This window comes from Pan troglodytes, chromosome 10 (assembly GCF_028858775.2).
Source record: "Pan troglodytes isolate AG18354 chromosome 10, NHGRI_mPanTro3-v2.0_pri, whole genome shotgun sequence".
Classification (NCBI taxonomy): Eukaryota; Metazoa; Chordata; class Mammalia; order Primates; family Hominidae; genus Pan; species Pan troglodytes.
Window position 1 is genome coordinate 135730482 of NC_072408.2, and position 21801 is coordinate 135752282.

The following is a 21801-nucleotide window of genomic DNA, read 5'->3' on the forward strand; positions in this document are numbered from 1 at the left end:
TTCTCCTGCCTCAGCCTCCCCAGTAGCTGGGATTACAAGTGCCTGCTACCACACCCAGCTAATTTTTGTATTTTTAGTAGAGACGGGATTTCGCCACGTTGGTCAGGCTGGTCTCGAACTCCTGACCTCAGGTGATCTGCCCTCCCGCCTCCCACAATGTTGGGATTACAGGCATGAGCCACTGCGTCTGGCTGGGATCCCTCACTCTAGAGAGCAGATTCACTATAGGAATTTGGACTGTGAAGCAAATGTGTCTAAATTTACGCCTCTTTTTCAGAAACTTTTATTACAAAATTAAACATATTTTCTCATTAAAAAAAAATGCACCAGCTGAAAGCAGCCACCCCTGCATTTCTCCTGATATTGGGGTTTGGCCCTGCGAGGGCTGCTTCATGTGTGTCCGCTGGGCTCACTTGGACACTTACAGACGGCTCAACCCTCACTGGGTCCTGCATGAGCTCATAATGTGTCCAGGGCCTCATGCAGCCAGGAGTCTCCAGACTAAAGCCTCATTCTTGACCTGGAGCACTGGCTCAAGCCTGTAATCCTAACACTTTGGGAGGCCAAGGTGGGCGGATCACTTGAGGTCAGGAGTTCGAGACCAGCCTGGCCAACATGGCGAAACCCCATCTCCACTAAAAATACAAAAAGTAGCTCGGGGTGGTGGTGTGTGCCTGTAATCCCAGCTACTTGGGAGGCTGAGGGATGAGAATTGCTTGAACCGGGGAGGTGGAGGTTGCACTGAGCCGAGATCGTGCTGCTGTACTCCAGCATAGTTGACAGAGGGAGACTTGGTCTCAAAAAAAAAAAAAAAGAAAAGAAAAAGCCTCTTTTTATTTATTTATTTATTTTTTTGAGACATCTTGCTCTGTCACCCAGACTAGAGTGCAGTGACCTTGGCTCACTGCAACCTCCGCCTCCCGGGTTCAAGTGATTCTCCTGCCTCAGCCTCCTGAATTGCTGGGATTACAGGCCCCCGCCACCACGCCCAGTTAATTTTTGTATTTTTGGTAGAGATGCGGTTTCAACATCTTGGCCTGGCTGGTGTTGAACTCCTAACCTCAAGTGATCCTGGTGAGCCACCATGCCCAGCCAAAAAGCCTCATTCTTAAGAATGAGAACAGAGGTCGCGGGGCCAGATTAGAGGGTACCGGTGTGAACGGGGCAGTGGGGAGAGTGGGAAGCACAAAGTCTTCCCCCGCCCAGGCTGGGAAATCACATATGGCCACTGCCACTGACTGCCATTGGAAGTCCCAGGCCAGCTCAGGGTCTTGGGGTACAGTGATCTGTTCCACTTCAGATGGGAAGGGCTGCAAAGACTGTGGCCATCCACCACAAGTAGTCTTAGTGACAGCTTCCAACCTGGGAAACAATGCTGCTTCTTTCTTTTCTTCATAAATAAACTGTTTTTTGTGTTTTTTTACTTTTTCCATATTTATTGAGGTACAATTAATGAAATTATATGTATGTGAGGTGTACAATGTGATGGTTTGGTATCTGTATACATTTTCTTTTATATACCTATGGACATGTGTTTGTTTATCTTTTCTTCAACTTTTATTTTAAGTTCTGGGTATATGTGCAGGATGTGCAGGTTTATTATGTAGGTTAACAATGTGCCATGGTGGTTTGCTACACAGATTATCCAGTCACTTAGGTGTTAAGCCCAAGCATCCATTAGCTATTCTTCCTGATGCTCTCCCTCCTGCGACCCCAACCCTCCAACAGGCCCCAGTGTGTCCTTCCCCCATGTGTCCATGTGCTCTCATCATTCAGCTCCCACTGATAAGTGAGAACATTCGGTTTTTAGTTTTCTCTGCCTGCATTAGTTTGCTGAGGATAATGGCTCCCAACTCTATCCATGTCCCTGCAAAGGACATGATCTCGTTCCTTTTTATGGCTGCATAGTATTCCATGGTGTATATGTACCATGTTTTCTTGATCCAGTCCATCATTGATGAGCATTTGGGTTGATTCCAGGACATGCATTCATTTAGGTGTGTGGATCTCTCTATGCACATATGAGTTCACGAGGACATTAATATATAAACCATTTTTCTAGTTTCATCAAGACATTTTTCTTGCTATCTAGAATTGCATCTAAATCTTTTCTAGAACGTCTGGCTCCTATTTCAGTCATAGTTGAGTCAGTTCCCCCTTGCCTCATCCTTTTTCTTTGCAGCAGAGGTGAAGTTGCATTTTACAGCCTGAGCTCAGCTCCATTTTTCCCACCAGAAATCATTAGTTTACAGCAAGGAAATTAATATAAAAGTAAGAGTAGGGGCGGGGCGTGGTGGCTTACGCCTGTAATCCCAGCACTTTGGGAGCCCAAGGCGGGCAGATCACCTGAGGTCAGAGTTTGAGACCAACCTGGCCAACATGGTGAAACCCCATGTCTACTAAAAATACAAAAATTAGCCAGGCGTGGTGGTGCATGCCTATAATCCCAGCTACTCAGGAGGCTGAGGCAGGAGAATCGCTTGAACCCCGGAGGAGGAGGTTGCAGTGAGCCGAGCCGAGATTGCACCACTGCACTCAGCCTGGACAACACAGCAAGACTCTGTCTCGAAAAATAATAATAATAATAATAATAATAAGAGTAGGAGCAGCTGGCCTCGAAGTCAGAGGCCTCCACTTCTGAATGCATCTGTGATGTCATTGCTACTGCAGCATCCAGAGCCCTCCCCACTGAAAACATTCTGAACTCTTCTCTTACAGAGATTAACCAAAGTGCTGATAATTTGCACATATTTCTTCTGATATGTGGACTTCGACAAGTTAAGGATCCTCTCTATCTGGTGGACGCATTTTCAGGTGTGTTTGCTGGCTACCTTCCTCCACTGTTTATAGAATTCCGTGTGGGCGCCCATCTCAGCATTTCTCTCTTCAGGGCCCTGAGTTTTCTTTCCTCATTCTTTGCACATGAGCAGAACTGTTTCTAGATTGCTACTTTGGAAAAGAACAGAAAAATAATGCATGGGATCAGCAGCTCTTTGGAGGAATTTCCGTTTAGTTTTCCACTGTCCTGTGCCCTCAGGTTCTGAGAAAATCATAAAAATAGCAAATAATGATAGGACTAAAATAATTTTACCTGAAAATATTTCACACATGCTGATTTGTGTGATGCGTTTGGAGTTTTGGTTATTGTTTAAGGTAATCTATATAGTCTTGGTATATTCCAAAGTCCACATTGAATTGGGGTGATATTGGAGACTAGTCCTAGTTATCCAGTAAATTAGAAATCTGGACAATGGATAATATTGTAGAAATTCACTTAAAATCATAAAATGTCAAATACAGAAATTCTAAATAAATATAATTTAAATTGCCTAATATTATGAATGAAAGCCAAATGATATGAAATAATTTATATTATGGAGAAATTTATATTGAAGTTAGTTGTGCTTGCAGCTGTGACTTAAACCCATTTGAAGTGTTTTTTTGTCTTCTTTTTTCTTCCCAAGCCTGGCATCAGGAGGAGCCCAATGTGTACCTGGTGATTGTGGGTCCTGAAGTAAGTTGATGTGCAGTAAACACTTATCTCATCTCTGTTTTCCTCTATATACTTTTTATGTATTTTCTACAATCAGTTTACATTGCTTTTCTTTATTTTTTTGAGACGGAGTCTTGCTCTGTCGCCCAGGCTGGAGTGCAGTGGCGTGATCTCAGCTCACTGCAACCTCCACCTCCCGGGTTCAAGCGATTCTCTTGCCTCAGCCTCCCGAATAGCTGGGACTACAGGTGCCCACCACCACGCCCGGCTAACTTTTTGTATTTTTAGTAGAGACAGGGTTTCACCGTGTTAGCCAGGATGGTCTCCATCTCCTGACCTTGTGATCCACCCGCCTCGGCCTCCCAAAGTGCTGGGATTACAGGCGTGAGCCACCGCGCCCAGCTTACATTGCTCTTCTAACCAAGTGGAGTTTTCCTCTTTTTAAGTAAATGAAGTCAATTTGCCTCTTAAAAATGAAAACTAGACCAAGGTTAAAGATCATTACAAAGGCAATGAATCTTGACGACTAATTTATTGCTACAAAGGATAACTAATAACTTCTACGGAAATACAGAGGAGTCCGGCTGGGCGCACTGGCTCACGCCTGTAATCCCGGCAACTTCGGGAGGCTGAGGCGGGCAGATCACCTGAGGGCAGGAGTCGGAGACCAGCCTGGACAACATGGTGAAACCCCCGTCTCTACTAAAAATACAAAATTTAGCCGGGCATTGTGGTGGGTGCCTGTAATCCCAGCTACTCAGGAGGCTGAGGCAGGAGAATCGCTTGAACCCGAGAGGTGGAAGCTGCAGTGAGCCAAGGTCACACCGCTGTACTCCAGCCTGGCCGACAGAGCAAGACTCTGTCTCAAAAAAAAACAAAAAAGAAAAGAAAAAAAGAAAAGAAATACATAGGAGTCCTATAAAAAGAAAATTAAAGTTATATAAAGTGAAAATTAGTCTAATTTAGTGCATAAGGCAAATATTATGTGTGATCCAAATTGTCTTTGAAATTTCCTTAAATTGCTCAACAAACTTGGCACAGTTCCTTCCACCCAGCATCAGATGGCAGGTGACACCTTTGGGAGCCTTGTTGTGTGGAAAATGAGTATCTGTAAATCCGAGAAACACGCTGGGATGGGAGACATTCTTACCCGACCATGGTGGCCGTGACCGAGGGATGGAGCCCCTGGGAGCCACTTGCAGACGCCGCCTCCCATTCCATGGGGACTCTGGGATATTCACTCCTCCCTCACCAGATCAGGACCAAACACGTGCTGTGTTCCACGCCGGTCCTAATAGAAGTCCCAAGCGCTTAGGATTCATAGAATCTGTGGCTGCACTGGTCACCTCATGAGAATGAGCTCGTCTTTACTCCAAGCAGTTTGGAAAACAGAATACACCTAGTGTTTCCAGCCAGACAGGGTGGACCGCTGCCCGTGACAGCTCCGCGTCTTTGTGGTTTTTTTTTTTTTCTTTCTTTTTGAGATGGAGTTTCGCTTCTGTCACCCAGGCTAGAGTACAATGGTGTGAGATCGGCTCACTGCAACCTCTGCCTCCTGGGTTCAAGCGATTCTCCAGCCTCAGTCTTCCTAGCAGCTGGGATTATAGGCGCCTGCCACCACACCTGGCTAATTTTTGTATTTTTAGTAGGGACGGGGGTTTTACCATGTTGGCCAGGCTGGTCTCAAACTCCTGACCTCAGGTGATCCACCTGCCTCGACCTCCCAAAGTGCTGGGATTCCAGGCGTGAGCCACCGCACCCGGCCTCTTTGTGGGGTTTTTGTTCCAGGGTTGCTGCTATGGCCTGAGTGTGTGCATCCCTCCAGATTCCTATGTTGAAACCTGTTCCCCAGTGTGAGGGTATTAGGAGGTGGGGCCTTTGGGGGTGATTCAGGCATGAGGGCAGATTTGTGCCCATTAGGGAGGCCCCAGAGAGCTGCCTCGCCCCTTCCACCAAGCGAGGACCTGGCGAGCATCTGGATGGGAAGCAGGCCTCGCAGACACCCATCTTTCCCACACCTCAATGTTGGCTTCCACCCTCTGGAACCATGAGCAGCACATTTCTATTGTTTGTCAGCCTCTGCTTTATGGTATTTTGCGATAGCAGCTCACATGGACTAAGCTGCCTGGTCTGCAGCGTTAAATAAAGTCTGTGTGGCTGCACTGGTCATCTCATGAGAAAGAGCTTGCACTGACTCCAAGCAGTTTGGAAAACAAAACGCACTTAGCGTTTCCAGCCAGATGGGGTGTACCATTGCCAGTGATGACTCCGTTTCTTCGGGGGTGTTCTGTTTCCGGTCCCTAAAGCAGCAGTGTCCCTGAAAATCTGAGTGAAGCGAACTCTACACAAATGCCAGGCACCTTGTCTGTTTCGTGGTTCTTTCTTATATAGGTTTTTGTAGTTCCCTAGGGACCCAAAAAAAGCATGACATGGGAGTTACAAGCTTTTCTCAGTATTTTCAAAGGCTTTTGGAAATATTTACCTGGAAAGGGCCACACAAGATATAAAAAATGTCAAGGGCTAGGCCAGGTGTGGTGGCTCAGGCCTATAATCCCAGCACTTTGGAATGCCAAGAGGGGCGATCACCTGAGGTCAGGAGTTTGACACCAGCCTGGCCAACAAGGTGAAACCCCGTCTCTACTAAAAGTACAAAAATTAAAAATATAAAAATTAGCCAGGCATGGTGGCCTGCACCTGTAATCCCAGCTCCTCGGGAGGCTGAGGCATGAGAATCACTTGAACCTGGGAAGCGGAGTTTGCAGTGAGCCAAGATTGCACCACTGCACTCCAGCCTGGGTGACAGAGCAAGATTCTGTTTCAAAACAAACAAACAAATAAAAACATCAAGGGCTAGAATCTGTGTGACCACATTGAATACCATATGGAAGATAAATTACGCTTAAATGTGGCAGTTTGTTAACATACACCCACATATATGCATGCACACACACACCTTAAGTGCTAGCATTGTAGTAGTAACAAGATAATTCCCAGTGTGCTAATTCATGTTAAGTCCCATAGAGGTATGGTTATTATTATTACTTTTTAAAATTATCTTGTCATTTTTCTGTTTGAAGAACATTGAAAGAAAAACTTCTAGTTTGATGCTAAAATTCTGGCTAATCAAGAGAGAAGGCCTCAGACTGGGAGCCATGAGCAGGCAACAGCAGTATCTAGAAGGCATTTAATAATGTGGTTTTCTTTTTCATTGTTTTCATTCTGATGATCACATCTCACGTATAGTGCTTCATACCGGCTTTCCAATTATGAAAATTGCCTTTCAAAATAAACTGACTTCACAAAAAGTATAAGCAGTGGTGCAGATGGCATACAGATATGAAAAACGGTGCAAGTGCATGCGACTAGCCAAAGTTTGGGAAAGAGTTCTGTACAGCATTAGCGTGTGGCATGGAAGAAATACTTAAAAAGAACCCCTGCTGGAGAAGATCATCCACAAACACTGAACTGACGATCATCTGGTCGCAATGTCTGGCTTTTTCTGGATCAGGAAGCTGGTACGGGGGGCAAACGCAGGGGCACACAGATAGCACTAGGTATGTGACAGAGCCCTCTTCCAGAGAAGTAAAGACTCTGGGCACGTGTGAGCTGATTGCAGTGGCGGGAGAAGAGAGAGCTGCTAGAACAAAGGACGCTGCCTGGATTGATCTGTCCTCTTTAACTCAGCTGCCTGCCGGTGAGGGAGCAGGTGCCATTTGTTTCTTAATGGCTTCTTAAGTAATAGTCTTTTAGGAGAGACGCCGTTGTTGCTGCTGTTGTTTTCATATGAAGTAATCAGAAATGTTTTTCACCTCCCGGAGGAAATACGTCTCTTCTACCACCCTTTTTTTTTTTTTTTTTTTTAAATGAGACGGAGTCTTGCTCTGCCGCCCAGGCTGGAGCGCAATGGCGTGATCTTGGCTCACAGCAACCTCCGCCTCATGGGTTCAAGCAATTCTCCTGCCTCAGGCTCCTTAGTAGCCGGGACTACAGGCACGTGCTACCACGCCTGGCTAATTTTTTGTATTTTTAGTAGAGACGGGGTTTCGCCATGTTGGTCAGGATAGTCTCAATCTCCTGACCTCGTGATCTGCCTGCCTCGGCCTCCCAAAATCCTGGGATTACAGGCTTGAGCCACTGCACCTGGCCACTTTTTAAATTTTTTTTTTTTTTTTTTTTGAGATGGAGTCTCACTCTGCCACCCAGGCTGGAGTGCAGTGGTGTGATCTCGGCTCACTGCAACCTCCGCCTCCTGGGTTCAAGCGATTCTCTCATCTCAGCCTCCCGAGTAGCTGGGATTACAAGTGCCTACCACTACGCCCGGCAAATTTTGTATTTTAGTAGAGACGGGGGTTTCGCCATGTTGGCCAGGCTGGTCTCGAACTCCTGACCTCCGGTGATCCGCCCCCCCTTGGCCTCCCAAAGTGCTGGGATTACAGGTGTAAGCCACTGCGCCCGGCCCCCTTCTACCACTTCTTTATGGAACACGGCACCTCCCCTCCAACTTTCGTTTGCCTGCTTCTGAAAGCACAGTGAGTGTAAAAAGTGTTTGTCTTCCCTCCTAAAGTGCCTGTTAGGAATCTTGTCCCTGCAGGGCCGGGAGCTGACTCTGCAGGAGAAGCCACAAGTCCAGAGGCCTCCTCTTTTTATTTGAAGGGGTGAATGAATGTGTGTGGTTTTTTAATTAAAAATAATGTCAGTGAAATGCCTTTAGTTTTAAGTGCTGGGAACTAACTAAACACTGGGTTCATGTGAGGATATGTGCACGCGCACACACACACACACACCCGTTGGCCTTGTATGTCCTACAAAATGCATCTCTGTATTTTCTTTGCTTTCCTAATTCTGGAAGGAGGTCATCGCGAAATGGGTTTGAGCAAGGATTGCCATGGCTTTGCCTGTTGAGGAGTTGACTGGGACTTGACATTGAAGGATTAGGGAACAGTCGGGGGCGTGGGGCTGCATGAAGGTGCTGCCGGCTCCTGGCCGCGATGGAAAGCCCGGTCTGGGGAAGCTTTAGCTCCTCCATGATTTCCAGAGATCCCCCCTCTCCATTTCCAAGCTAGTCCAACACATCTGTAACATACCTGATGACAACATACGTGGTAGGCAAGTACAGGTCCCAGATGAGTCCCCTAGAGCTCACACCCCAACTAGATCGCCGTCCCTGAAACCCCCATGTCCCCGTCTGGAGCTGCACGTCCAGCCCAGCACGTTAGTTGGCTTGGGTGGAGCAGAGAACACAAAGTAATGAGAGGAAAGGGTAGCTGGGAGAGGCAGCCCTGCAGCAGAGTGTCCGGGACCCTGGTGGGAAGGACCGTGGTCTGAGAGTTTTTAAAATTCATCGCCATAAATTATTAAGAATTCTAAAGCACCTCTTTCACGAGGCACTTTGCTATCTATAATTAAAGCAGTCCGAGGCAATGGAAAAGTGCACCCTTTGGTTATGGATTTGTTGTTTAAGCAAACAGGTCATGAGCGCCAGGTTTGTGCCTGTTGACACGTAGCCCCGAGCTGTCCTGGGGTTTGCTGAAACCGCGGCTTCCACATCCGATCGTGGTTTACAGCGAGGCCGCCGGTCTTCAGCCTCGGGGGGGCCTTTAGCAGAAGCGAAGGCTCTGGGCACGACCCTAGTTTAAGATCCCTGCCTCGTCGAAGGTCTTTCATATCTAAGGGAAAAGCAATAGCCACCGCCACAAAACCTTGACGTCATCTCAGTGGATGAAATCATTTGAGTTTCTACGTTTCTAAGGTCTCACTGAGTCTAACAAATTACAAGCCCCTTCCAACAACTTATGTACTTCTTGACTCCCCCCGTCCCACCGAAGCCTCACAGAACGGGGCCTCTGGGCACGTGTTTCAGTGCCTCGTGTGCAGATAGGCTGGTGTCTTCGCTTGTTGTTTGTTTTTTAACTGTAAGCAGGAAACCACTCCTCTCCGGGAGAGAGAGCTTTTTAGGAAGCGGGGGAGCCCTGTTTCCTAAAAGCCCTGTTTATCAGTGTCCATGTGTCCATGCTTTACCAAGGCCACTTTGCAGTTCCTCAGCCGACGTCACTGAACGCAGGGTGGGGAAGCGATGCGGGTAGACGCAGGGGCGCCCGTGCGCAGGTGGAGCCGATTCCCGCGCATCTCACGCAGGAACCCGCCATAGGCGCACACGCATGCGCACGTCAGAAACAAGCTCTATTATAAACAATACACTTTCTTTTACTTCATGCAGTTCACGCATTCTGATTTTTTAAAAACTGTCCCGGGCTGCCCTTTGGGATGATATGCTGTTCCATTCTACGCCATTTTGAGAAATGCTTGTTTTTATTTTACCCCAAAATTGATTTTATAATTTGCTACTTAGGGTGTAGTTTGAAAAGCTGTGACTTGGGCGATCCCGGATGGAGGGTCTGTGTGTGGGTCCGTGGTTGTGTTGGACTCTGGTTAGGGCCAGTGCACTCACTGCTTCCTTGGGGTGAAATTCTCTCTCTGCAGACCTCAGTCTGGCTCAGATGCCACCCTCTCAGACACCCTTCCCCTGACCACTCAACTGAAACTCCCTCTCTTCCATCATCATTATAACATTTCCAAACATCGACTGCTTTTCAGAGTCAGGCATTCAATTTAATTACACTTCTGAATACAGAATTAGGAGGGGACTAAGGCGATTTCATGCTTGAAGTTGACTATTTCCTGCAGTGTGACTAGGGCACGTGCTGAAGATTGGGAGATGGATCCGAGAAGTGGGCGAGAGGTCAACTCTTGGGACACATTAAAATTCTTATTGGAAAGACTATGGCATACAACAGATTTAACACCCTGAATCTCACCACTATTTGTGACATCCGACGGGAGTGCCCTCTGCTTCAGCCCATGTCTTTCTCTGTTAACTGCAAAGCTCAATGAATGAACACACCCTTTAGGTATCAGCTAGACACTTTGGAGGGCTGGAGCTTTTCTAGGTCACGTTCAGTGCCTCTTAGTACAAAACCACATTGACTTACTGTGTGTTCAAAGAGACAGTCTTTTTTTTTTTTTTTTTTTTTTTAGATGGAGTGTTGCTCTGTCGCCCAGGCTGGATTGAAGTGGCACGATCTCGGCTCACTGCAACCTCCACCCCCTGGGTTCAAACGATTCTCCTTCCAAGTAGCTGGGATTATAGGCACGTGCCACCACACCTGGCTAATTTTTGTATTTTTAGTAGAGACGGGGTTTTGCCATGTTGGCCAGGCTGGTCTCGAACTCCTGACTTCAGGTGATCCACCTGCCTCAGCCTCCCAAAGTGTTAGGATTACAGGCGTGAGCCACCGCGCCCGGCCAGCTCAGTCTATTTTTAGGAGGCAATGGCAGTGCATCTATGCAGTGTTTCCCTCTTGTCCATTTCTCTCCTTGAAGCCCTAGTTCGCAGGAGGTCCCAATGAAGAAACCACACCAGCTCAGTCCTGAGCCTCCACCCCAGGCATCAGAAACCACCTCTGGCCCAAAGCCAGCCAAAAGCTATTGATTAGAAGAAGACAAGGTCTCACTAAGAGAATTCCTGGGCAGGCTGGCGAGCCAGCTTGGATTTAGGCAGAACCAAGACATTCCAGAGGCCAGGATGTCGCGTCAAGAAGCCCTTCATTCAAGGCTTCACACCTGAGAAAATGAGCCCCACCCATGCCTCAGTCTCTGTCATTCTCTTCAAGGACGGGGTCCAGGACAGGGTCCTGGAAGTCTCTGTCATTCTCTTCAAGGACAGGGTCCAGGAAGAGGGCACTGAATTGTCCCCGCCTAGGTCACAGCCCACCCTTTTGTGAGCCTGGAACAGGACAGGCTGGAAATGCTTCAGCAGAAGCAAGTACAGGCGGGGTGCGGGCTGTGTGGACTTTTGCACTGGCCATTTCTGGGCGCAGCCAGGAGGCAGTTGATATTCAAAGCAGTTTTCTTTGAATATCATCTCTCTGCTTTTTAATTTGCATTTTCTACTCTACCAGAGCTTTATGAAATAGTAGAGTAGCCAGGCGCGGTGGCTCACGTCTGTAATCCTTTTGGGAGGCTGAGGTGGGCGGATCGCTTGAGGTCAGGTGTTCGAGACCAGGCTGGCCAACATGGTGAAGACCCATCTCTACTAAAATCACAAAATTCACTGGGTGTGGTGGCACATGCCTGTAATCCCAGCTACTCAGGAGGCTGAGGCAAGGAAATCGCTTGAACCCGGGAGGCAGAGGTTGCAGTGAGCCAAGATTGTGCCATTGCACTCCAGCCTGGGTGCCAGAGTGACTCTGTCTCAAAAAAAAACAAAAAACAATAGAGTAGAGATGTTCTTAGATTGCCTAAAATGTCGCTGAGGCTGCATATGTTTTATTTATATTTATTTGTTTATGTATTTATTTGTAGAGATGGGATCCCACTGTGTTTCTCAGGCTGGTCTGGAAGTCCCGGCCTCAAACAATCCTCCCACCTTAGCCTCCCAAGTCACTGGGACTGCAGGCTTGTGCCACCATGCCTAGCACTGTTTTAGTTTTTAGGTGCCATACACATGCTCATTTTTGTGGTAATTCTTAGCAAGAACTTTTTAAAAAGATGGGTTGTAGTCCCGTATGGAATCCACGCAATCATTCAATGCAAACCGCTGGCAAGTTAGTTAACACCCCTAGACCACAACCACATGGCTGTGCAGTAGAGTGGCCACACGCATGTCGTGGATTCTGGATCCAGCTACCTGGATGCACAGGACTTAACTGCTCTGTCCCTCAGTTTCCCCATCTATAAAATGGGGACGACTGAGCTAATACTACCTGCCTCACAGTTTGCAGCGGGGATTCAATGAGTGAACACTTGGACAGTGCCTGGAATAGTGCCTGGTTCCTAGGCAGCATCCTGTGAGTGTTAAATAAAATATCTTTTTTTTTTTTTTTTGAGACGGAGTCTCACTCTGTTGCCCAGGCTGGAGTGCAGTGGCCTGATCTCGGCTCACTGCAAGCTCCACCTCCCAGGTTCACGCCATTCTCCTGCCTCAGCCTCCTGAGTAGCTGGGACTACAGGCACCTGCCACCACGCCCAGCTAATTTTTTGTATTTTTAGTAGAGATGGGGTTTCACCGTGTTAGCCAGGATGGTCTCGATCCCCTGAACTCGTGATCCGCCTGTCTCGGCCTCCCAAAGTGCTGGGATGACAGGCGTGAGCCACCGCAACCGGCCATAAAATATCTTTTCATGCTGATGTTACCTTTCTGCTTTGACATGCTGAGATTCTGTTTTAGCTGCAGGATGGTTTGAGCGTGGCTTTGGTTTTCTATTAAAGCTTCTTTGATCTCTTAGCTCAACCGTTTCAACGAAGCATATGGTCTCTGCTTGCAGGCGATCATATGTGGGTGCATTTTCTGATGCTCTTTGATAAGGAGTGGGGTATGCACATTTGGTTTGAGCATGACAGCTTAATGACTTTCCACAATAACTTCTTATATCGAAGATTACTTCCCTTAAGCCTAGGAGTTGTAACAATGTATTTTGCTAGAAAATAAATAAGCGTGGAAGGAGGAAATGAGAATTTTCATTGTGGCTTGCGATGCTTTTGCCCTTTAAAATTTCATGACATGTGCTTTCATTAAATAAAAATATCCCCCCTTCTTTTTCTCTTTATCTTGCACTTTGTTCCACGTGGCTTCACTAAGAGATTTGAAAGTGAACTGATGTGGAAGGTAAATCCAGAAAAATTTAATGCAGTTTTTAGTTTCAACTTGAAAGTTGCTGTTATGCCTTAAGTTTTAGATAAAGTGTTTTTGTGGTCTTATAAAATTTGATTTCTTTCCTTGATAAATTATTTTTCCTTAGTTATTCATGAGAGCAGAGGCATGCTAATAAAATTAAAAATAAGATAAATTCCTAACTAAAAATACTCATAAAATGTGATTTTGAAAATTAATATGTAGAGCCCAAAAAAGGCTTTCATTGGACTGTGTACTTTTTCATGATAAGATGTTAGGGTTAAAGGATAATTCAGTTGTTTAGGATAATTCGAGCAAAAGGCATCAGAAATGGGAAATGGAAAGGTGGGGTCTGCTGGAAATCATTCTTTTTGCAGATCTTCTGAGCATAGAACTATATGCAGGGCCCTGTGCATGGCCTTGGGAGGGACATGGAGATAGGAGGAGAAGGTAGGCAAGTATCAAAAGACGTTGGCCCCTGTGGTAGGAGGTGTTACCATAGCGTGGGGTGGAGATGTTACTTCTGGACAGGGTGATGGGAAAGTGTCTCAGAGAGGGGGCATTGCCTGCATCTCAGAGGATGAATAGGTTTTGGGGACAGAGGATGACATTCCTGGTAGAGAGAATGCAGGGACACAGATAGACACTGATATGGTTTGGCTGTGTCCCCACCCAAATCTCATCTTCAGTTGCAATCCCGTGATCTCCATGTGTCATGGGAGGTAGTTTAATCATGGTGGTGGTTACCCTCACGCTGTTCTTCTGATAGTTCTCAGGATCTGATGGTTTTATAAGGGGCTTTCCCCCTTCACTCTGCACTTCTCCTTGCTGCTGCCATGTGAAGAAAGACGTGTTTGCTTCCCTTCCACCATGATTGTAAGTTTCCAGAGGCCTCCCCAGCCCTTTGGAGCTGTGAGTCAAGTAAACCTCTTTCCTTTGTAAATGATGCAGTCTTGGATGTGTCTTTATTAACAGTGCGAGAACAGACTAATACGGACACGGATGGGGTATAGTGGATAAATTAATAAGTAGGTAGGCTTTCCAGAATCGACGTAAGCTTATGAACTATATCTGAGGAAATACTTTGAACAGAAACTAGAGAGGCAGCAGAGCATAGTTTTACAAATTCAGCCCCAGGAGTCAGCCTGAATGTGAATACTGGCTCAGCAACTTTCTAGCTGTGTGATCCTGGTTAAGTTATAGAACTCTCTGAGCTTCAGTGTCTTCATTTGTAAAAGGCGGGTAATGATAACCAGGTTGTTGGAAGAAATAAGCTAATGCATGTAAAGGACTTAGCATATGTTCTGCACAGAGTAGGTGGCCGAGAAGTATTAACTATTAATGGCAACAACAGCAATAAACAAAAAAATAGTGTATGGCTATAATTTTTCTCTTGAAATAGATTTCTAGGAATTCTTTTAAATTTTCTTATGCATCCAAATTGGCTGAAGGCTAACAGCAAATTTTCAGTGACTTAGTGACCTCAGGGATGTCAACGAGCTTAACATTACCAATCCTTTGGGTTAAATCTCAGGCTTTCTGGTCATCTGAAGGAGCTGGGGTTTAATACACACGTGAAACATCTCCTTGCCAGAAGAAATGGAAATAAAGTTTCTAGAAAGCAGCGTTATTTCAGTTAGTGTTATAAACTGTTGGGATATCATCATATTCTTCAAACCAACTTGGTTTGTAACTCATAATGCCTACTGGTAAAGTGTAAATGAGAATAGAAATTGAATATGCCTTCACTCCTGGCTCATCAGGAGTAGCAGCTGGGAAGAAACTGCAGGCATAGCATTAGCAAAATGTGTTTAGACCCTCTGCCTGTATCTTTGAATAAATGCTTAGAATTTTGTGTTACACTTGCATATATTTAGGAATTTTTTTCAGTATTTTAAAATTCTATTCATTGTCGATAAGACCAGGAGAGGCATGGGTGTTGGTTGCTTTGTTGAAGACTTTGCTGTTGGATGAGCCAGATATGATAACTGTATTCTGCAGCTTTGTCCTGAGTGGGCTGGAAAAGGTGAAACAGCACCCTAGGAAGGTCCTCTCAGCACCTCAGTAAGCAAACTTACCTGAGGCCAGGTCGTTGCCAAGACGAGATCATTGCACAAGACGAGGTTGCATAAGATGATGTCGTGTCACGGCGAGGTTTCTGGTGGTGAGGAGTGTGGCTGCTGCCCCTGGGAATCCAGGGGTTCCTTTCAGGCAATCAGGGAGCTTCTCTCTACCTCCCAGTTCTGGAGTTTTCAGAAGTGTGGCAGTGTCACTTAATCTCAGATGTGTACTTAATCTCAAAAGTACACATTTGAGGCCGGGTGCAGCAGCTCACACCTGTAATCCTAGCACTTTGGGAGGCCAAGGTGGGCGGATCACTTAAGGTCAGGAGTTCGAGATCAGCCTGGCCAATATGGCGAAACCCTGTCTCTACTTAAAAAAAAAAAAAAAGTACACATTTGAGATTAAGCTCAGCCGGGCACAGTGGCTCATGCTTGTAATCCCAGCACTTTGGGAGGCCGAGGCAGGAGGATCACTTGAGCCCAGGAGTTCGAGACCAGCCTGGGCCACATAGTGAGACCCTGTGTTAGTTCTCTCACTGCTATAAAGAACTACCTGAGACTGGATAATTTATAAAGAAAACAGGTTTAATTGGCTCAAGTTCCTCAGGCTGTATAAGAAGCACAGCCAGGGAATGCCTCAGGAAACTTTTAATCACAGTGGAAGGTGAAGGGGAAGTAGGCGCGTCTTACATGTCTGGGTCAGGAGGAAAAGCGCGAGGCTGGAGGTGCCACACACATTTAAACAGCCAAATCTCCTGAGAACTCCATCACGAGACAACACTGGGGGATGGTGCTAAATTGTTAGAAACCACCCCCCTGATCCAATCACCTCCTACCAGGCCCCACCTCCAACAATGGGGATTACAATTTAACAGGAGATTTGGGTGGGGACACAGATCCAAACCATATCAGACCCCATTTTTAATATATATATATATATATATCTTATATACGTACACACATATGTGTGCATATATAAGATTAAGCTTGTAGATTATTTTGTATTGGTGGTGCCGTCTGTAGCTCTCAATAGATGTATTTTGTATTGTATTGTAGCTCTCAATAGATGTATTTTGTATTGGTGGTGGGATCTGTATTGGTATTGTATTGGTATTTTGTATTGGTGGTGTCGTCTGTAGCTCTCATCGTTATTTTCTTCTAGTATTTTTCTAATAAGACTTTGACATTTGACTTTTTTCTTCTGCAACACATATAGCAGTTACTGTGTCCCAGGCACAGTTCTAACAGCAACCAGAGAGGCAGCAGAGCATAGTTTTACGAATTCAGCCCCTGGGGTCAGGCTGAATGTGAATACAGGCTCAGCGCTTCATGTCTTCTCAGTCATTTACTCCTCCGAGCAATCCCAAGGTGCTAGAGTTCTCATTGGACAGACGAGCAAACTGACACGCAGAGAGGTCCGTTAATGTGCATGAGGCTAGTTTGGTGCCTGGGTGGCCTTGACCCTGGCCCTCTGTATCCGGAGTCCCCTCAGTCTGGTGCTGCCTCTTTCTGGCCTCCACACATCCACTACGAGTTTGCTTAAAAACTTCTGGCCTGTCTTTGAGGAGCGATAAGTTTGAACACGTTGCTATTAATTTTTGCATGAATTCAACAAGTGTGTTATTAGCCTTCAGGAATGCAACAGGACGGAAATAGTCCCTGCCCCAAAGCACCTGTTCCTTCCAGATGCAAAGCAGGAGTCAAGTTGGGACTGGAGGATGTTAGGTTGTGACTAATGAAAAGGCTGCCCCTGGCCTTTAAAAAGTTGAGGTGGAATTCACATGCCATGAAATTCACCATTTTAGAGTGTACAAGCCAGTGGGTTTTAGTCTTATTCACAAAGTTGTGCAACCATCACACCTATCTCATTCCTGAATATTTTTTCTCTCCCCAAGAGGATACCCTCTATCCACTAAGCAGTCACTTCCCATTTCCCCCTCACCCCAATAACCCCTAATTAGATCCTGAGTGACCCCTGGGTAACCACCAATCTACTTTCTGTCTCTATGATTTGCCTGGTTTGGCCATTTCATAGACATGGAATCATACACTCTGTGGTCTTTCCTGTCTGGTGTAACTCAAGTGGCATCGTGTTTTCCAAGCTCACCCTTGTTGCTGCCTAAGTTGGCACTTCCTTGTCACGGCTGAGTGGCACTCCTTTGTATGGATTGGCACATCACGTCTACTCATTCATCAGCTGATGATCAGGTCCTGGCCTTTCAAACTGTTTCTGCGAAGTCATCCTGTTAAAACATATTTTGATATGGTCAGACCTTTGGTCATAGACTTACTAAGGATTCCAACCTATTCTGCCTGAATGATTTTATGACAAAATCCTTCTGCATCATTTAAGCAACACTTCCACTGCAATATTGGGTGGTTGTCAAATTGTCCCATTTCTGGAAACGACTCTGTCTCAAGACCTTAAGTTGGCTGAAGAGTTCTCACTCACCACACTCAGGTGTAGCCATACAGGCTCCTAACCAGAGCCTATATGTATTCTTTGGAACATTCTCTCTTTTCTTTCTCTCTCTCTCTTTTTTTTTTTTTTTTTTTTTTTTTTGAGACAGAGTCTCACTCTGTTACCTAGGCTGGAGTGCAATGCGGGCATCTCGGCTCACTGCAACCTCCGCACCCCAGGTTCAAGCGATTCTTCCGCTTCAGCTTCCCAAGTAGCTGGGATTACAGGTGCTCACTCTACCCCCACGCCCGGTCAATTTTTGTGTTTTTAGTAGAGACAGGCTTTCATCATGTCGGCCAGCAGGCGGGTCTTGAACTCCTGATCACATGATCCCCCCTCCTCGGCCTCCTAAAATGCTGGGATTACAGGCGTGAGCCACCAGCATGAGCCACCGTGCCGGGTCTTCTCTCTCTCTCTCTCTTTTTTTTTTTTTTTTGTACTATTATTGTTTTTATTATTTAATAGCTGGGCTCATAGTACCATTTCCTACTTATTTTTTTCCCTCTCTGAATTGTTGAATCTGGCTCTGCTGCCATTTGATGTAATTCCTGGAGACTTAGCCTCATTTCAGGCTTTTGCTAACATGTGTCTTCTTTTTTTTTTTTTCCACTGTTTTAAGGTCATTTATTAGAACACAGTCATTCAGAAGCCACTGAGACATCAGGCAGCAGGAAGGAAGGTGGGGTGGAGCAGGCCCTGTGAAGGACCAAGGACAAAGTAATAGCCTCAGTTATGAAATTTCATTTTATTCTGATAAAGACTAATATATGCCTGATAACCTAGTGATAATCCACAAGTTTGGTAGTTCACAACATTTTTAGAAAGCACGTATGATTAACATTTAAATAAGGCATTATAGGAAGTTTTATAAAGAATGAAGTGTGTACTATAATTCTTTTAAGAAACTTTGGTTCATCTTGAAAGATCAATGAATTTTTAAAATATCAGAAGAAAAGGAAAATAAATTTTTTTCCCCAAAAATACATAAGAACTGCTTACTGGCACTTGTATTTTAAGTACCTGGGGAAAAAATGGAACAGATTTTTAAAGGCAATTAATAACAGCTTGTACGAGGGCTTGTTTCATTTGATCTGGCACCAAGTAAAGAGTAAATACGCCATGGAAGATGCCATTAGGTTTTCCATCCACCTCTCCTACTGCCCCACTTCTCCCAGACCACACAGCACATCAGCAGCCATCCTTGCTGCCCCACTCAGGAATCACTTTAGATTCCAATTTTCTTTGTTTGTTTGTTTTTTGTTTTTTTTGTTTTTTTTTTTTTGAGACAGAGTCTCGCTCTGCCCCCCAGGCTGGAGTGCGGTGGCACGATCTAGGCTCACTGCAACCTCCACCTTCCGGGTTCAAGTGATTCCCCTGCCTCAGCCTCCTGATTAGCTGGGGCTGCAGGCGCGCCATCCAGCTTGAGTAATTTTTTGTATTTTAGTAGAGACAGGGTTTCACCATGTTGGCCAGGATAGTCTCGATCTCCTGACCTCATGATCCACCCGCCTTGGCCTCCCAAAGTGCTGGGATTAAAGGCGTGAGTCACCACGCCCGGCCTAGATTCCAGTTTTTAAATGGCTTCTCAGATGACACCAACAGAGTTCTTTCCCTTTAAAATAAGGTGGCAGTGAATGCTAACAGGTATCGATTTCTTTGATCAGGAACAAAGAACTCCTTCAGGAAACTCACTTACTGGTCCTTGTTAACCTATTGTGTAAAGTCTTTTTATTGGCACACCTGTTTACTAATTATGATTGATTGCTATTTATGCCAAGGGAGCATTTCCCAGGCATGTCTCATCTCTTTACTAACGACAAAGTGTGCTTACTTTATTTACATAGTGCCACAGGTTTTCTCTTTTCTCTCTTTTTTTTTTTGGCAGGGAGTGGTACTATAACTTGTTATTTATCAGGGCAGATCATACATTTGGATCAAAAAGAGAAACTGGCAAGTAGATCCTAAAACACATTTCTTAACCTGAGTCACATCTGAAAACATATAGATTTTAATTACATTTTGTTGAAAATTCATTCAACTTTGGTGCTTGTCCAAGGACTTATAATGTTAATTTCTGACATAAATCATAACCCTCAGTACATATGTATTTTCAAAGGAAACAAGTCATCTTAAAGTAACATTTTTCTGTATGCGAATGGATACATTGTTGTAGCAAATTGAAAATTCTGAGTAAACTGAAAGTATGCTTAACAACAAAATAAATACAGCATATATGGTTAGCATATACATTTCTTAGTAGCAGAGGATTTGTGTCTTACAACAAATCTGTAAACCCAGTTGCTTTCTTTCTGGTATTTTATATAGTGTCTCCCCATGTTCCACAACGCTGGAGATGTCTTTTGTGGCATTGATCTGTGCAAACATTTCTGATCACGTATTTTCCCCCAATGACATGTAACTTTTTTTAACTTTTCCGGGAAAATACGGAAGCTTTATCAACCACTTATTAACTGAACAAAAACTTAGATTACTACCAAATGCTCTTTTAATTTTGCTCCAACAGATGTTTTAAAAGTTCAGACATCACTGATGTTTTTGAGGATAGCTGCGTAAAACACACTAGATGATTTCAAAGGATGAATCTTAGTATCTGACTCATTTGGCACATCCTTAGTATCTAGAATCAAATCAGTAGAAATAAAAGTCATATAATTTTCAAAGAATTCATACATACTGGAATTCTTAGGAAAAGCAGCTTCTAAATGCAAGGACTATGAGGTTTGCCCATCTTAGTACTAATAGTTCCACACATTTCTCCTTATAGAGTAACTGAAGCTTCCTGGCTTGTTTGAGGAACGTCAGTTTGTAGGAAAGCATATCCATAGGGCCAAATCTTGTTGGTTTCTGTTCTGGAGAATGTTTCCAACACCGCTTTTTTTCTGGTAATAGTCCAGGACTGGCTTTGTTTGGCTTCATAAGCCTTTAGTCTCTTGATAACCATCTCTGGTTTATCATCCTCACGCTGAATGAGCGGCTCCCCTGTCAGAACATCAATGCCCACAGTTGTGGGAGGGTTGAATTCAATGTTGTAGACTTGGCCAGTGGTGAGATGAATCCAGTGAGCAGTAAGGCGTTGTTTAATGACCTCAAAGGACATATTCAGGTTAATCACTGTGTCGGTCTGATCAGCTTTATCTAGGGCTTCTGCCTGTGGAAGTGTCCTTGGAAAACTATCCAACAGCTAGACTGGGTGAGATTTTGCAGCTCCTGAAGGGCCAGCCAAGATGACATCATTTGGGATGAGTTTCCCTTGGTCAATGAAAGCCTTGGCTAACACGTCAATTTATATATATATATGTATATATATATATATAAAGTTCTGGGGTACATGTGCACAACGTACAGGTTTGTTACATAGGTATACATGTGCCATGGTGGTGTGCTGCACCCATCAACTCGTCATTTACCTTAGGTATTTCTCCCAACGCTATCCCTCCTCCAGCCCCTGACCCCCAACAGGCTCCGGTGTGTCATGTTCCCCTCCCTGTGTCCGTGTGTTCTCATTGTTCAATTCCCACCTACGAGTGAGAACATGTAACAGGCCAATTTCTGCGCCCTGCAGCATGTTGTCCCGGGGCACGTCCCGGGAAAGGTGCTTTAGCTCGAAGTATTGAGTGATACGCGACGACACAGTGCCCTTGCCCGAGCCGGGGGCCCCCATGATCACCACACGCAGCAGCCGCGAGGACACCCCCGTGGCCGCAGACCGAGGCCCACGCCGCGCTGGCACCAGGGCTTTGGCCTGGCCCGTGCTGGCCGGCTGGCAGCGCCACTAGCGGGCGGCGACCGCTGACATTTATCTTTGTCTCTTTTCAGGTCGATCCAGTGTTTACAAGGGAAGTGAAAGCCAAAGTGAAAAGGTAAGAGTTGGTGGAGACCAGTCATTTTGCAGAACGGGAAGCCTGAGTGGCCCCTGGGTTACCTGAACTCACATTTTTCCAGTCTCAGGCACTATTCCAAGCAGTTTCCAAGTGTTTCCTCATGCATCTTCCCGGCGAGCCCGTGGCATCCTAGGCACTGTTATTTGCCCAGGGAAAGGCCAATAAAAATCACTTTGTGATTATAATTTTTAACGGATCACATTGGCCAGAAT

The 21801-nt window shown here is 45.4% G+C and overlaps 1 protein-coding gene and 1 pseudogene across 9 annotated transcripts in view; one reads left to right on the forward strand and one right to left on the reverse strand.

The window, feature by feature from the left end:
* The window catches only part of GLT1D1 (glycosyltransferase 1 domain containing 1), a 131088-nt gene that overhangs the window by 70219 nt on the left and 39068 nt on the right, over positions 1–21801 (forward strand). For 8 of the 9 annotated variants that reach the window (XR_008538604.2, XM_016924622.4, XM_016924623.4 and 5 more), the window contains 3 exons: positions 2719–2814; positions 3465–3514; positions 21525–21568. Coding sequence is in view for 8 of the 9 variants with exons in the window: in XM_016924622.4 (XP_016780111.1) it covers positions 2719–2814; positions 3465–3514; positions 21525–21568 (190 nt within the window). In the remaining variant the exon portion in view is untranslated. The remainder of the gene's footprint in view (positions 1–2718; positions 2815–3464; positions 3515–21524; positions 21569–21801) is intronic. The other variant, XM_054664712.2, reaches the window with a different exon arrangement.
* Positions 20467–21369, reverse strand: LOC104001745 (GTP:AMP phosphotransferase AK3, mitochondrial-like; annotated as a pseudogene).